This window comes from Crocuta crocuta, unplaced genomic scaffold (assembly GCF_008692635.1).
Source record: "Crocuta crocuta isolate KB4526 unplaced genomic scaffold, BGI_CrCroc_1.0 scaffold153, whole genome shotgun sequence".
Taxonomy (NCBI): Eukaryota; Metazoa; Chordata; class Mammalia; order Carnivora; family Hyaenidae; genus Crocuta; species Crocuta crocuta.
The window spans coordinates 892,455-909,697 of NW_027529525.1; the positions used below are offsets into that span (position 1 = coordinate 892,455).

At 35.5% G+C, this 17,243-nt stretch overlaps 1 protein-coding gene across 1 annotated transcript in view; it reads left to right on the forward strand.

Annotated features, from left to right (window-relative positions):
- Positions 1-17,243, forward strand: part of IFIH1 (interferon induced with helicase C domain 1) — a 53,577-nt gene that overhangs the window by 19,762 nt on the left and 16,572 nt on the right. The window contains exons 4-6 of the mRNA XM_077760988.1: positions 4,356-4,460; positions 9,637-9,857; positions 16,610-16,820. Of these exons, the coding sequence (XP_077617114.1) occupies positions 4,356-4,460; positions 9,637-9,857; positions 16,610-16,820 (537 nt within the window). The remainder of the gene's footprint in view (positions 1-4,355; positions 4,461-9,636; positions 9,858-16,609; positions 16,821-17,243) is intronic.

Sequence of the window (17,243 nt, forward strand, 5' to 3'; positions counted from 1 at the left end):
GGTTCTAAATGGTTTAAAAATATTTTAAAGTATTTAAAGTCTAGAAGATGTTAAATGTGAAATTTCCCAGATTCCAGTTAATATTTCTGCCTTATTAGTAAAATATTCAAGTTGTGATTGCAAAATGAAGCATTTTTTCCATGGCTTATGGACTGGTCTTAGACACTGTCATTGTACACAGAGTTGTTCTTTTTTGTGTGTGCTGTTTACACAATTATTACAGAAAATGCTATCTTTTAATTGGACGAGTATCATTTTCTTTCATTCCAAAAAAGTTTGATATAAATAACTGCTTTTTTTTTAACAGTTAGAAATTACTAACATTTTCTAATCTGTTTTGTAGCCAGCTTTGATATTTTCTCTAGAGGAAATGACAGCTATATAAAAGTTAACTAAACTTATTATATAATGTAACTCCAATATTCAAAAGCCCATTTAAGTAGCAACTTCATGGGAATTTAAGATTTGTTTCTCTTCAAGATTCATTTCCTTTATCTAACATAGTCATTCTCAAAACAAATGAGAAAATAGAAACTACTATCTCTATTTTAAAAATTTAAGAATAAAAAGGGTAAGTCACTTGTTAGCAGTGGCTGAGGTCAGATCTGGAGACCAAGCTGTTTGACCCCATAGTGCATGTTCTTTTCACAGCAACACCCTGGCTCCAATTGACGAATCTATTTTATCTGATCTATTCTAAAAGCATGGACACATGACTTTATTCATCAGGACATAAGTCCAGATTGACGTACTGTGAAAAGTACAAAGAATGAAACAAAATAATCTTATATAAATCAACTGCAGGAATTCTTGGCTTATAAACTCAATAGCTTGGTTTAATTTTGGCATCACACAATCATTTGATCTGACTCTGTGTGTGTGTGTGTGTGTGTGTGTGTGTGTGTGTGTTTTTTTTTTTAACACGATTTCTTTAAGTGAATGAAGGAAGAAAATCTCTGGGGAAGACGTTCTTAATGTTATGAGAGATTCAGTATAGTTTCCTTTATTATTAAAGTTATTTCTTCTAGTACTTCTCTTTCTATGAAATAAAAAAATATATCAAATGCATAAGGAATTCGCTGCCTAGGAAACAAAATTATTTTTGTGTTGAGAAAGTTGAGATTTTATATATCCTCAAAATGACAAAGAAATAGACCTTTATATATTCACTTTCATTTTCATAATTATCTCTAGCAGAATTATTCCAATTAATTTTGTTTAACAAGGATGGAAATGTTCCTCTTTTATATTTGTGCAGAAGAGAAAATTTCAAAAATAAGTGTGGATGTTTAAATGTAAAGTAAATGGAAGTCTATCGATGAAATCAGAAATGCGAGCAAAAGAAAACAATCCCTCCACTATTTTTTTTTTTCTGTTGGGAAGATAAGATGTTTCAAGATTGATAGAAAATTTGACATCACAATGAAAACGTCTATATGCTTTAAAACAACAACAACCAAGTTCCATTTCACTTAACACCATTGAATATAGGATTGTTGCTTGTTTACAAAGCTTCACACAAATCATCAGCCTGCTTGGGACCAAATGGAAAAAAAAAAAAAAACGCACTGGAATACTGATTGAGCTTGCTGCATTCTAGCTGTGTGGTCAGGATAAATCATTTAACTTCTCTGAGCCTTGGTTTTTCATCTATAAAACTGAGGTAACAATGGGTATCTACCACACAGAATGTTGAGGCTTAAAATGTAATTTACATCTGTGAAGGTACTGAGCTCAGTGTTCTCATAACACATTGTATCTTTGTTTGTAAGATCAAAATAATCCAGGTTATAAATTTAATTAATATCCTATTTTTGGTCACAACTTTCTTTAATATTTATAAATTAATCGTGCACATTGTGTTAAATAGCTTCCCCACACTTACATACACTAGAACAGAGGTTGGGGAAAACCTTGACTTTACATATACACAGAATAGTTTTAAAATTGTTGTATAACTGCTAATGATTAGAGAATGAAATGAAAATCAGGTATATTACACTTAATGGGAAACAAAGATACAGTGTTAGATTTTAGATAATACTTGTTAAGTATTTTTTGGTATTTTTGGTATTATCTTCAGTTCTCAATACTCATAAAACAACAAATGAAAGGCATGTCAAAATTTAGTTTTTTGTTTCAGAAATCTTAATCTGTTTTTCTAGATCTAGAATTATCCTTGCAATGACATTTTCCCCATCTCATTTTACACCTTGCCTTTTCCTTATAAATCTTATTCTCTTTTCATCAGTACATCTGCCCCAAACGCTCTTCTACTTGACAGTTCTATCCCACACTCGCCTCTAAGCTTCTAACAAGGCATACCTCTGGGAATTGCAAAGTGCCATATTTAAAACCTCTCAGTGAGATATACAGGTTTTCCCGTGTAATCATAAGGGATTCCTCAAATCTGAGTTTGAGAGCCAATCTACGACAACTGGTAGGCACAGTATTTTCAAATTAGTATATTTATGTTGTGCTAATATACTTAAACAGTATGCGTGTCCATTGAGAATTTTCTGCAAATTCTTTATCAGCTTTCTTTGAACTTTTAAGAAAGATATCTTACATATATGATTGGCATCAGATATAATTCCATTATATTTCCCGCTAACTTGGCTTATCCAAGTTGGAAGGGAGAAGTTGCAGATGTCCTAGATGCTCAGTGGAGTATAAGTCAGCAATAAAAAGGAACAGGTTAGTGATATAAACAACATGGATGCATCTTGACTGTCTTAGGCTAAGTTAAAATAGTCAAATAGAGGCTACGTATTGCATGAAACCATTCATCTCATGTTCTGGAGAAGGCAAAACCACATAGGGATAGAAACCAAATCAGGGACTGCTAGGGGACAGCACGAGGAAAGACAACAATGGGGCTTAAGAGGACTTCTGAGGTGATAGAAAAATCTTGATTGTGATGATGGTTGCAAAACTATATACATTTGTTGACAAACTAAATCTACCTTAAAAAAAAAAACTAAAAAGTGATTTTTTTATAGTATCTAAATTATACCTTGATACACTTAAAAAAAATAACTGGTTAAGGAAAACGAAGATACTTTTAGTTTTGAGGAGTTGTATATGGTCTCTTTCCAGAGAAATTTTATTGATAATATACTATGTGTGTGTTTCAACCGGTTCTATTTCTAGCCCTAAATGTGTGGCACTCACACTAGTCTTAAATAGCTAAAGGCTACTTTAATGTAATTTATTTCATGCATTTGGGAGCTTTAGCATGAAGTGATAATTATGTAACAGGTATAAATATTATGAAATGTTATTAACTGTAAGAACAGTGTTTAATGGAATTCCTGCCCTAATACTATGCCAACAACTCGATTTTTATTTCATATTCCAATCATCAGCAATTAAGCTACAGGGCTAAGAGTTTATTGTACCTAATATTACTTAATGGTTATCAAATTCCGGAGGGTGGGTTGTGCGAGCCCCATTTTAAATGAGGGCAAGTCAGGCTGAGAGCAGCCTCAACAGCAAATTTTACAAGTCCTGATTCCAGGGCTGACGTTTGCTGCCATCTTTCATTTACTTTTACCAGCTTAGCAATAGTTCTGATTCCTGTGGATAAGATGGCATAAATCCTTGGCAATAAACTGTAAAGAGGGAAGTCTTCCCTAGAGGGGAAAAAAAAGATTTTTCCAAAGGAACTGATACGGAGTACTGAACACCAAAAATTGGGATTAACAAGTTAAGGGAACGCTCTTGCCCTTCATCTTCACTGTAACTTTTTGAAAGAAGCTTAGTTTAATTGTAGTAAAGGAAAACATTTATTTCCAGCCTCACATAAGCTTTCTTTACAACCACAGTGCCAGGCTTTAATGATACTCTTTTTGAGCAAATTCTTTTTGAGGTTTTAAAGTCATGTTTATTGCTGAACTGTTCTTTTTGTAACCAATCAACAGAACTATGTCGTTTATTAATTCTTTATACTTTATTAATTCCCTACCGTATTATGTAGAAACAACTCAGTGGTTTATGTATAGTACTTTTTGTTTCATTGCCACTATCAAGCCTAGATCTTTTCTTGCACAAAATTTACACATGGGGGACAACAAAAGTCACAAATGTTTACAAATTGGTATTCGCTCTTGAATTGGATATATGGTACTTCAAGTAGGTACATGTGTTTGATTCACTACCCAGCAGCTGCTCATCCGTAGCAGAGTTTTTAAATGTTGCTTGCCAGGAACTCTTACCTTTTATTCATAATTGTCTGGGTGTGCCTTTTCCACTTGCATTGAACTGTATGTACTGTGTGCTGTAGAGGTGTGCAGTTAAAATACGTTTATTCTCAGAAATATTTTTAAAATATTTTAAAATGTTTTCCTTTGCAGAATCAGACACAAGTTTGGCAGAAGGAAGTGTCAGCTGCTTAGATGAAAGTCTTGGACATAACAGCAACATGGGCAGTGATTCAGGCACCATGGGAAGGGATTCAGGTACTGCCTAACTGTTGTGTAAACCTTAAAAAGTGTGAAATAAGACGCCATATAGTGGAAAGCATGGGGGCTGTTCATACCCTCCCTAATGTACTTATGCAATTAAGGCAATTCTTTTCTCCAGTTGAAATAGTTTTGGAACTTTGCCATTCACTTTCTTTCAAAGTACAACTTATAAAAGTCTTAGAATCAAGCTCTCTAATTTTTGATCCAGGACTTATCTTTTTGGTGTCGATGAGAATACGCATATGCCACATTCCATAGAATCATGTCATCTCTTTTATTTATGCTATCTGCTTCAGCTAATTTGACTGCGTTTAAATTATGGATTCAGTTTGGTACATGTGTTCCAAACCTTACTTTTTTCTTAAATTAAAATACTTTAAAAATAAATAAATTAATGCTGTCAATTAGTTGATGACGGCTGTAGATTAACTGCAGATAACAAGAGTTCTTTTAAAATGAAAAACTAAAAATTACGCATGTAAGGAAGAGAGTTTCAATTTGTCTAAATATCTCTGGCATAGAAGTAGAGTTTGCAGAAACACTTTTGTCACTAACTGAGAACTTCATTAGGTGTTTCCCTAATTGCTCTCTTTATTAGTTGGATATCCTTCCAGCGATAAATGAGAGTGCTTCTTCTCAATCCCACACTTCAGCAATACTTCCTGTTATCAGATTGCCTAAATGTTGTCAGTCTGGTCAAATTCATATCGCTTCTTTCTGTTGTTTGAATGTGCAATTCCAGCGATTACTACTGAACTAAAATGGTAACGGTTTCTAAGAATAGGTGATGGATCCTTGGATATTTGTTATACGCCACTCTATATTCATCTGGTATTTGAAATATTTCACAATTAAAATGAACAAATTATAAACAAACAAAAAATGCTTTGCAATGTGGCCAGCTAAGAATCAGTAGGAAATTGGCAAATTCAGAAACACAAATTACTTTTATATTCATTTGTTCGGTGATTGAGTTGTAGAAAACACTTGGAAAATATTGTGTATTTCAGTTTACCATGCATTTTCAGAAGAATTATAGAAATTTAGCTAGAATAGCCCTAAAGGGACAAAATCATTTACATGAAAATGGTCATCTGCTCTAAAAGCTTTCCAAGCTTTTAAAGGGTTAAGTCATTTTCTGTTCACTGCAGGCAGTGTTTATTAAGTTATTGCCCTATTCTTAGTTCTGTGGATTGTATTTGAATTTTCTATACTTGCTATACAAACAATTGTTAGATTTAATAATTAACATTTCTATTAAATGTTATTGCTGTTAGGACTCAAACTATGCTCTAGCTAATATTTAACATCTTTATGGTTGTTTTAAGCTTCTGGACCGCATCCTAATTTTTGTTTGTTTAAGTGAGAGCTTTTCAACAATATTCATTCATTCAATAAATATTTAATGGGCATGCCCTATGTGCTGGGCATTTTGTTGATTTAGAGCTGTTAGCAAATGTAACTATTTGCTGATTTTCAGTCCTCAATGTGGCATGAAAGACATGATAAATCTGAACGCAACCTACTTTTAAAAAGCAAATACATTTTCAAAGGCAAATACATTTGAAGACAAACACATTTTCAGAGGGCACCCATTGAAGTTCTAGATGGGGTCAGTGCTTAGAAATAAAGAATTGTTTCGCATAGTGGGTAGTGAAATTCTGAATTTATTATAAAATTATGAAATTTCTTTCCCTCAGGTGCACCGTATAGACTGAAATAGAAATCACTTCAAAAAAAGCTTTAGATAAATTGCAAATAGGTAAACATGTATTGAATTTCTGAAAAGCACTACAACATTTAGGATTATATTCTTAAACTTTGAGGTTGACAGCAAACGGACTCTGTTTCATGTGTCCTTTGTCCACCTTCAACAGTGACGTAATGGGACACAAGGATCATGGATGTCACCCAATACCTTAACATTATGTTTCTTTGTGGAAGTATTTCATCATAGGAAAACATGATTAATAATGATTCTAAGGTTTAAATATTCTAATTATGCTAGGGAAGGCTTTTTTGTTTTTCTGTTTCTTATTTTTAGAGAGATACAGTGCATCTCACAAAGTGGCAATATTTTTGGCAATGTGCATTGGCCTGATATGTAGAAAGTGTTTCCTTACTATTTCGAGGTAATACCTATTAATATTTGTCCAACTGGAATGGCGTATTTTTCCGTGGTTACATACTATAGGTAAAGGAATACTTTGTCGATTTCAAACACATGCAGTGACAGACCTTTTCTCTCCAAGAATAACTCAGCTGTCAAAATCAATGTGAGAATGAAATGTGCCACATGGTGTAGTTCCAATAAAATGTTATTATTTAAGTCCCATTTGATTTTATTTTTGACCATTTATATGGCATAGTATAACTTCAAGGTCTTCAATCAATATTTGTTGTACAGGAAGGGCACAGTGTTATTCAAAGCTTGTGCGTATTTTGAATACCACGTTCATTATTGCATTTAATTGATTTTGCTTTTCAAAGCAAACCAGAAAGAAACAAACAAAACAAACAAACAAACAAACAAAAAACCAAACATTTCTTTTATAAAGGAAATTGGCTCCTGGCTCATCGACACCAGCCCCCTTCTCTCCTTCTGGTGACAGAGAAGAGAAAATTCTCTTTTCATTGCTTATGTGGATAAATTCTTCCATCCCTGTGTCAGAGGATGTGATAAGGCAAGAATCAGCCTGAATATTTAGCACTCACCCAGCTCTTCTTTGGATGCAGTTCTCACAATGAATCCAACTCTGATTTTTTCCATATTCACTCATGTGCTTCTCTTTTAAACTTGGGGCTACCCATCAAGTTCCCTAGACTTGACTCAAAAGTATGGAAGCTAATAGAGATAGATATCTGTCTAATAGCCCAATAGTCTAATTGTTAGTGGCTGCAGTATAGTGGTTTAGACTCTGAAGTCCTTGAAGACAAGGGCTATATTCCTGGGGCTGCGTGGCATATAATAGCCACTTAGTAAATATTTACTGCACAATGAACTAGTGGTACATGACAAGGTTAAGTAGCAGAGAATCATCATGACTTTGGTTCTAGAATCAAATCTTGAACATGATAGTGCTTTTAACTTCCTAACTCATCTTATATTTTTCAATATAATAAATACCTACTATGCATAAGTGGTATTGATGTTGTACTCATTTGACTTAGTTTTAGATTACTTGGGAAAAAAACAGAAAATTGCTCCAAGTTTTTCTTATTGATTTGTGTTACCCAAGGATATAGTAGGAAGCATGAAAAATAAAAAGGGAAAATGATTATTTAAAGAAGTACATTTAACTATTGCAAGGGAAGCAGAATTTTATTACTTTTAAAAATTTTTAAAAATTAAACAAAGAGAATTTGTTAACATCTTTTTAGTGAATTTCCTAAATTAAATATCAATTTAGCCAAAGTGAATAACTGGATCTTGATGTTAAACGCAATTTAAAATACATCTTCCTTTGCAAATATTCTTGCTCTTTTGAAAATTAAATAATGGTAATGTAGGTAGAATGTTAGGATTTTGATAATCTATAAAAGTCACTTAGCAGGGAAGTAATGATATTCGTAAATAAATTTGAACCTTACATAAATGTAATAGAAGATGAATCATTATGATTGCTGTAGAGTTCAAAACAAGCGTAGAGTGCAAACTTGTAAGTGTATATTTTCAAATGCTGGTGATCTTAAATGAGTTTTTCCTGAATATCGTATTAAATGAATTGACAGATGATCCAATGATAACTTAAATGTATTGCATCTTTGTTTACTCATCCATATAGGAGACAAATTTCCTGCCAGGTTAGTAGATGACTCTTACTAAGTGATATTTGGTGTGAATTTTCCTACCTGTGCAGATAGTACTATCACAACAAGTTAAAACCCATTTAAATAGAATCATCCAGTTGCTGAAATGGAACCATCAGCAACTTTTGTGAAGTTAATGGGATTATGTTAGTTTAGTTTTACTGCAATCATTGATAAGAGAAAGAACACTTCATGTGTCATGAAGTACTAAGCACTGTCATTTCATTTTTTCTTATGATTATATAAAGCATAAGAGGCTTTTAAATTGATTTAATATGTATTTTGCTGCATTCCACATGATAGGTTATACATTTTTAGATCTTCTTCCCCTGGCTAATATAGATAAAAATGGTCACTTTTAAACAAAACATGTTTAAACCAAGATATATTATAATGATTTTATTCTAATGTTTAAAAAATAATGTATATTAGTATTTTATCAGAATTTTAAAAGAAATCTATATTATTTGGAAATATTTTTAATATGTTGCATTTTGAGTTTCAGGAAAATATGAGTATGTGGAGAATACATATAAGGAAGTGATAAAGACCACAATTCAAAACTAAATGCCAAAATGGATCACAATTTTTTGTTAAATTTATTTTTCATCTTTTAAAGACAACCTAGCAATTAAAGGATTGCGTGGGGGGAGCTTTTCCCAATCACCCTTGTTTAAGGTAGCTACCTCACATGGCAAAAATAGGATTTTTTTTTTTTTTTTTGCCATTTTAGAGTTTTAAGATAGATGGATGATAGATAGACAGACAGACAGGCTTTTGGGTATTTGGTTGTCAGATAAAGTTTTTCAAATGAAGGAAAGTAGCATTAGTTGTAATATCATCTTACAGCAGTTAAAGGTAAGGGCTGGAGTGGGGCAGATACAGAACAGAGAGAACTAATGACTCCTGCTATCCTAATTTCTCTTGATTCATAGGTAGAAATCTAAAAAGAAACAAGTGGGACATCAGGGCTCAACAAAGAATTGGAAAGTCTGACGCATTAAGAACCATCACTGCCAATCCTGTACCACAGCCCTTTCTGCAGTTTCCCCTGGCTTTGCCCCCTCTGTGAAAAGACTCTCCCCTATGGCCTCCCCTCTCTGTCCTCCTTCCTGTTAATTCCCTACCTCGGGACCTCCACCCCCAGGCCACTTCCATGATGGAGTGCCTGGTTGTACCCTGCAAAAGCCAACGGAGAGCTGACACCCATTTGACATGGAAAAATAGAAAAATGGATTGGTTCGGACCACACATGAAAAGGAATTCAAACCACATGAAGCCCATGTTCGGTTTTAGACTTCCTAGCCTCAGTTGTTTTATTGCCCGTTCCCTTATTTTTCTACCTTTTAATTTCCTTCAGATGAAGAGGATGTGGCAGAAAGAGCATCCCCTGAGCCAGAACTGCATCTTAGGCCCTACCAAATGGAAGTTGCCCAACCTGCCTTGGAGGGGAAAAATATCATTATATGCCTCCCTACAGGGAGTGGGAAAACCAGAGTGGCTGTTTACATTGCCAAGGATCACTTGGACAAGAAGAAAAAAGCAGCCGAACCTGGAAAAGTTATAGTCCTTGTCAATAAGGTATTCAAATGACACATAATGCAACCATGTTTATTTTCACTTTATTATTCTGATGCATTTGTAAAATGACATATATAACAATAGATCACATGGATTTAATGTAATTAATAGTAATATTTTATTTTAAATCTTTGCTTTTATGGTTAAATGTAATATCTAAGTTATTAGCTTTTAAAATGATTTTTTTTCATAATACCCGAGCATAGATCAAATAGCTGTTATTTAGGATTAAGAACACATTTACTCAGGGGTGCCTGGGTGGCTTAGTCGGTTAAGCGTCCGACTTTTGCTTAGGTCATGATCTCGCAGTTCATAGGTTCGAGCCCTGCGTCGGGCTCTGTGCTGACTGCCAGCTCAGAGCCTGGAGCCTATTTCAGAGTCTGTATCTCCCTCTCTCTCTGACCCTCCCCTGCTCATGCTGTCTCTCTCTCTCTCTCCTAGAAATACATTAAAAAAATATTAAAAAAAAAAAAAGAACACATTTACCCAGATATTCTTTAAGGTTGACTGGCACTAATTTAAGTTATCACTGTATGTGGACATGAATGACCTCAAATTATTACTGAAATCTAGGATCAAATATTGTCTTTGAAGTCTCATTAACTGTTGTTAACGGTGGTAAATCCTCCTTATCCAGAATATATATATAATTTATGTGAAGAGAAAGAGAAAACTAAGTGAATATTTGGCTGATCTAAATCGAGTTAAAAAGGAAAATAACTTTCAAAAATTATACAGAGGTGTTACTAGAAATGTAACTGATGTTTTCCTCTAGTACTTTCTGTCTTAGGATATTTAAAGACCAATCTAGGAGCGCCTAGGTGGCTCAGTTGGTTAAGCATCTGACTTCATCTTAGGTCATGATCTTGCTGTTCGTGGCTTCGAGCCCCGTGAGGGGCTCAGTGCTGACAGCTAGCTCAGAGCCTGGAGCCCATTTCAGATTCTGTCTCTCTGTCTCTGACCCTCCCCTGCTCATGCTGTCTCTCTCTGTCTCTCTGTCTCTCTCTCAGAAATAAATAAAACTTTTAAAAAAATAAAAAATAAAGACAAATCTTCATAAACAGGTTTAAGTCTCCTTCACTGTAAAACAAAATCAAGTTTTTTGAGCCTTATTCAGAAAAATGAGTTTATTAATTTATAAATTTGCATATTGGGCAGATTAATTTTTACTTTTACAGAGTAAAATTGAGTATACATTACATTTCCATGGCCAAAGTGGTCTTTTCTCTATTACTTACAATAACTAGATTTTCATCATGACCCTTACCAAAAATATAGCAATAGACTATACAGCTTTCCTGTATTTTTGGATTTCTATTATGCTTAAAGTTTTAGTTGCAACCTGCTTTTCAGTACTAAAGAAACATACTCAGAATCTGTGATCTGAGTAATTTCTATCATGTAGTTCCAAATGCATTCTGTATAGATCTACTAAATCAAAAGACTTCTTTCTTATACTTGAATGACTGCTATTAGAATAGTTTTATTTCTCTTGTGACAGTCGTGAAGCACTAGAATTTATTTGTCCATAGCTTTTCATGTAGTCTCTTTATTAAGGACATTACCTTTTGGTATAAAAGGGATCTAGCTTTGACTACTACTTCTACCTACCAGTAGTTTGACTTGGACAAATTCCTAACTTCTCTCACGTTAGTTTCCTCATCTGTAAAGTGGACAAAATAATAGTTCCCTATACAGTTGCTGTGACGTTTAAATTAGATAATCTGTCTAAAGCCTAGTAATGACTCAGTAAATATTAGTTTTTCCTCCCCTCCCTATTTCTCACCTCCGTAACTAGGTAAATGGAACTCCTTTACCAGTTGAACAGGGTCTTAAGTACCAGGTTTGGAGGAAAAAAACAGAGTTGACTGGATTTGAAGATACTTCAGCTGGAGTTTTTTTTGTTTTTTTTTTTTTTTTTAAACGTTTTGTTTTTTTTATTTTTATTTTTTATTTTTATTTTATTTCTGAGAGAGAGAGAGACAGCATGAGCAGGGGAGGGTCAGAGAGAGAGGGAGACACAGACTCTGAAATAGGCTCCAGGCTCTGAGCTGGCAGTCAGCACAGAGCCCGACGCGGGGCTCGAACCCACGAACCGCGAGATCATGACCCAAGCAAAAGTCGGACGCTTAACCGACTAAGCCACCCAGGCGCCCCCTTCAGCTGGAGTTTTTAATACCATTTGAATATTCTTCAGTTTGATGTCCTCAAACCTAGCCTTACCATCTCACTCCCTAAAGGCTCTCCTTCCCTCTTTAACTGTCTCTTTGTTAGTTACACCACCTCCTCCAAAGCATGAAGCCTCAACACCTAGGGTACATTTTTTATTCCCTTTTCTTATCAAGCCACTGGGTCATAAACTATTAGAGCTGAAAGAGGACTTCAAGATCCAGCTCTTATCCATTGCAGGGAGGTTCTCTCACCGCTGCTGAGTAAGCTGGAATATCCATAAAGTCCCCCTTTTAATAAGATAACTTGCTCCATTCTTTGAATAACTGACTCATAAGGAAAGCCCTAAGGAAATTTGTTTCTCTGGAATCCACACTCATTGCTTGGAGTTCTTTTCCTCTGTGATTATAGAGTATTAATTCTCCTACCTCACGACTGCCCTTCACATAGAGAAGGCAGCAGCGTGACTCCTCTGTCATTTTTCTTTTTGTTCCCTGGGACAAATATTCCTAGTTCCTTTAACTCTTTTTCATATAACATGGTTTCCAGATTATTCATCATCCTGAGTGCCCATCCTTTTTGAGACTTCTTAAAATACAGTGTCCACAGTTGGGCAAAATACTATAGATATGGTCTTATCATCAGTGAGCCATGAGGCCCATGGCCAGGTTTGCCTTTATCACCGGTGCCGGCACCCACAGACTCATCTGGAGTTTGCCATAAACTAAAAGCCTCAGTTTCTTTTTGTCCAAAAATCTGTTAGACTAGAATTCTTTTAAGTTATTTTTGTACAGTTAAGTTTTTGAGCCGAAATGCGAATACTTAACATTTGTTTCTTCATCTTACGCATGGTGACTGATCATTGCAGGTCTCAGCTTTTTGTATGCATCGCATGTACCTTCTTCTTATAGTGACTCTTCCTCTCAGTGCTGTATGCTCATCACAAAGTGTTCATCTCATGGAACTAGGTGATTCTTATGAATCCACATTTACAGCCATGTTTGAATATTAAGTTATCCTCATTAATATTCATACTCATTGCACTGTTGTGTAGACATTTAAGGACATAAGTCTAATTCATCATCTGCTTCTCTCTTGTTTTTCCTTAAGAATTACTAGAAATCCCTCCACTAGTTCTTCCATATATGTCGTAAGTGTTTGCTTTATTATCCCGTTTCTTTCCATTTTAAAGGCTCGTGAGCTTCAGCTCTTTCTGATTAAATCAGGAAATCTCTGGTTCCCTATGTCACATAACCTTAGTTTCATATTTGACCTAATAGATGGTATTATCACCCTTGATCTGGTAAAGAGAAATCCTGTCCCCTCTAACACCATTTACTTTCATCTCCCTGCCTCCATGCTTTCCAAAGTTATCGCCTTCAAATGCAGGGAGAAATGAAAACACCACCTGTGTTCCCAGACTTTCTATTTCCTATCTAGGGCTTCAACATCACGAGAGATAAATCCCAGGTTCCTTCAGATGCTATAATACAGCCCCATATGATTCAGCAGAAGTGGGTAGCAGTTGGGTTTGATTAGTCTTGGCAGGCACTCTGTCACATCTCAGGAAAAGGCTCCAAGAGGACCACACACCTCCCAATTAGCCATGTCAGACTTGCATCTGGCTTTCTCTGTGTCCTTCAGTAGGAAGTCAACGCCACCCAGAGTGAGTATCGGGATTTCCAACACCTGCTACCTCCTGGGAAAACTTATTTTTGTTCTCTAGACCAGAAGATGCTGCTTCTTTGGAAGTTCTTGACTCATATTTTATGGGCAGAACCCCAGGTCGCTTTGTCACCCCATGGTACAGAGATTCTTAAATCATTAAGCAGTATGGGGGTGTTTAAAGACAAATCAAAAGCAGACGCTGTCCTCAGGAATCTACATTCTAAGAAATTAGAGACGTGGATTAACAATATAATAATTAATATTGTTTTGCACTTGGTGATACAATATTAATTATTTTTATCATTCTTCATTAAATCCGCACAGGTACTCTATGAGGTAGCCCTGATTATCCTCATTTGACCCATCAGAAAACTGAGGCTCTGAGGCTTTAATTGGTCAGTCAAGGATCATCCTGCCAATAAGTAGCAGAGCTGAAACTTGAATCCTTATCTTCCGAAGCCAGCTGGCCTTCTTTTTTCACTCTATGGCTAGAATAAAAAGATTAGCAAGATATCAGGGAAGTTTTATGAGTTATGAGTACCCAAAAAATGACAGCCTCTATTTCATTTAATTTTCACAACAACTCTACCATAGGTTAACGTTATCCTTATTTTATTACTGTGGAAATTGAGATGATTCAGATGGTTCAGTAACTTGCCACAGGTCACTTAATAAAGCAAATGGCTGGAGTAGTTTTCAGAGCTGACTTTCTTTCCTCTGGATCTTGCTATCTCCTTCCACTAAGCTTAATTTCCATTCTCTTCTTCAGAAAATTTCTCACTTCCTCAGATTTTTTCTGCTGTGTCATATAAGTAGAATGAAAAGAATAGTTCTAGAGAAATGTATGAGAAATGAGTTTGTGTGAGTGAGAGAAGAGCTGTGGTTCTCAAACTGTAAAGCCTTACTGTCAGTTGAGGCTTCATATAAGTTCAGGTTTCAAGGTTTTGTCCCCAGAGACGGCACCTAGATTCAGTAGTTCTTTGGTTGGGCCCAGGACTCTGCATTTTCCAAATCTCTCAAGTGATTCTGTGCAGCTAGACCAGAGATTTTTACTTTGACATAAACAAAAACCAAAACACTAATGGAAAGTTTCTTATCTTAGTCTTTTCACCTTGTGTTCTTTTCTCCCTCTTACCAAATTTGGGTTTTGATTTTAGATCCACACTGTTTTCTTAAAATTCACAGATTCCATTTTAACCCCTTCCCCCTCCACATTGACTCTTGGACAACTTCATCATTTCTACTAAATAATGATACAAGGCAACGTTCTTGGTACACTTTTCTCAGCCAGGGGTATTGGCCAGTCCTCATTTTACACATAAGTGGGACTCGCCTCAAGTAAAAATATGAATCACACATGTTCCGCAGACCAATAGAAAGATAACCATTGATCACATTATCTGGTAATTACATTATGAGGAATATAGTGCTTATTCTTTGATACTTGCCCTTGAAACTCTTCCTGCCAGCTCCCTATTTGCCGCACTGTACATCCCTAGGCTTCCATGGTATACATTCTCCTAGGATATAACCTTAAAGATGGCCTGGTTATTCCTTTCCCCTGATCTAGGTATTCTGAATGACTGGTAGTGTGTAACATTTAGGTATCAACTCAGCTACCCTCAGCAGATGCTATGACATATGAGAACCAGCTGAAAGGCCTCTTTTTTTTTTTTTTTTTTTTTAACTGCCATGCAAAAAATCTTTCAACAGGTTCGGCTGTTACTGAAACTAGTAATTTCTAAACTTAAACTGGGGCAAATGGCTATACTGCAGAGTAATGCCATCATTGGGCAGTGTGAATACAAGACTGGAGAATTAATAGCCACCCCTTAGACAGAGGACCAGATACAGGGTTGACACTTTCTGGATGTTGTAGCCATCTTCCAGCTCCTTGCCTGCAAAGAGTCTCTGCTGGCCATGGGTCAGGGGTGGGGTGGTGCGGAATGTCTTTATCCTAGGTGTTGACATTCACATTCTCCATGGTATCACTGGGTTCCATATTCTGATCTCCAGATGGTCTTGCAGGTCAGTGTCTTCATAAAGACTGACAAGTTCACCTGCTAGTGAATGCAAAGATACTGTGAGTTGCCAATTACGTTGAGTAACCTCAATGCTAGCATACTCCCACTCAACAATGTCAGTCAATTCTGAAAGATTTCCACTTATTTTGCCAAGCCTGTTTGCTCTTTTGCTCTTTCTCAGCCACCAAAGTCATTTTAGCAGTCTATGCCTTCACCACACATTTGCTTTCCTAAGCAATGTCTCTCCTCCTCAGTTTTGGTTTTCTGCTCCCTTCAGTTTTTTAGGCAATTGTCTCTGGCCTTATCCCAAAACAAACAACAGGAATAAATCAACACTAAAAACAACTCATAAGGTCCTACAAACTATACTAAATTTAAAACATTCTGTGTGGTGCTCACAACCCTTTATAGCCTGGCCCTGATCTATGAATTCAAAATTTATTTCTTTTCCAGTCTTGGTTTTCATGTATCTTGTCACCAACCTGTGCCCTACTAGATTAAAATGCCTTCTGAACTTTTCTTTTGAGCAGTCATTTGCTTCTGCCTCTTTGTTGTCACTTTGTCTGCATTTCTATGAGAGAATTATTACACTATGTTTTAATAATTTGTGCTTTTTTGTTGTTTAGTCTTAGTCTATGTGCTTAGTTAGACTGTTCCTCAAAGTTGTCAGCCATATCTTAAACATTTTGTGTCTCAGATACAAAGTCTACACTTGATAGGCATTCAATAAGTGCTTACTGACAAACTGGATAGGTTGTTATGCTTAATTACCTGATAATCTAAATACCTCTGATAATGCTTGACACATTAGCGGGCCTTTGATCAATACTCCTTTTGCTTTGACCATGCTCTCTCTCTCTCTCTCTCTTTCTAATTTTGGCATTTTTAAAGGTACCACTAGTTGAACAGCTCTTCCGCAAAGAGTTTGAACCATTTTTGAAGAAATGGTATCATACTATTGGATTAAGTGGTGATACCCAATTGAAAATATCATTTCCAGAAGTTGTCAAAACCTATGATGTTATCATCAGTACAGCCCAGATCCTTGAAAACTCCCTTTTAAACTCAGAAATAGGAGAAGATGATGGTGTCCAGTTGTCAGGTTGGTTGAAGTGTTTATGTTTCGGAAAAAGAATTTGTAGTAATATTGATGATAGTAACAGAGGCTATATTTGTTAAATAATCTTCAAAATGCTGATTTAAAAGATTATCTCTGATTTAGATTGTCTTTCATTGCTTAAGTTTTCATTTTACTCTTCTACTTTCTTGGGGAAACATACAAAGATTTAGATATATTTTTAATTGATCATTTTATATACACAAGGATACGTTACTAAATCAAACACTCACTGAGCTTTCTATTTACTTTTTATTTCTAGGTTCCAACAAGTTATATTCATAAGCTAGTGGATATTGTTAGAGCTGCTATCTTTTCCATAGAATAAGACATAGTCCTTTCTATTTTGTGGGCGATGGCAAGAGAAAGTGAGAGAAAGGGAAAGAAGTATATATACTTATCATAATA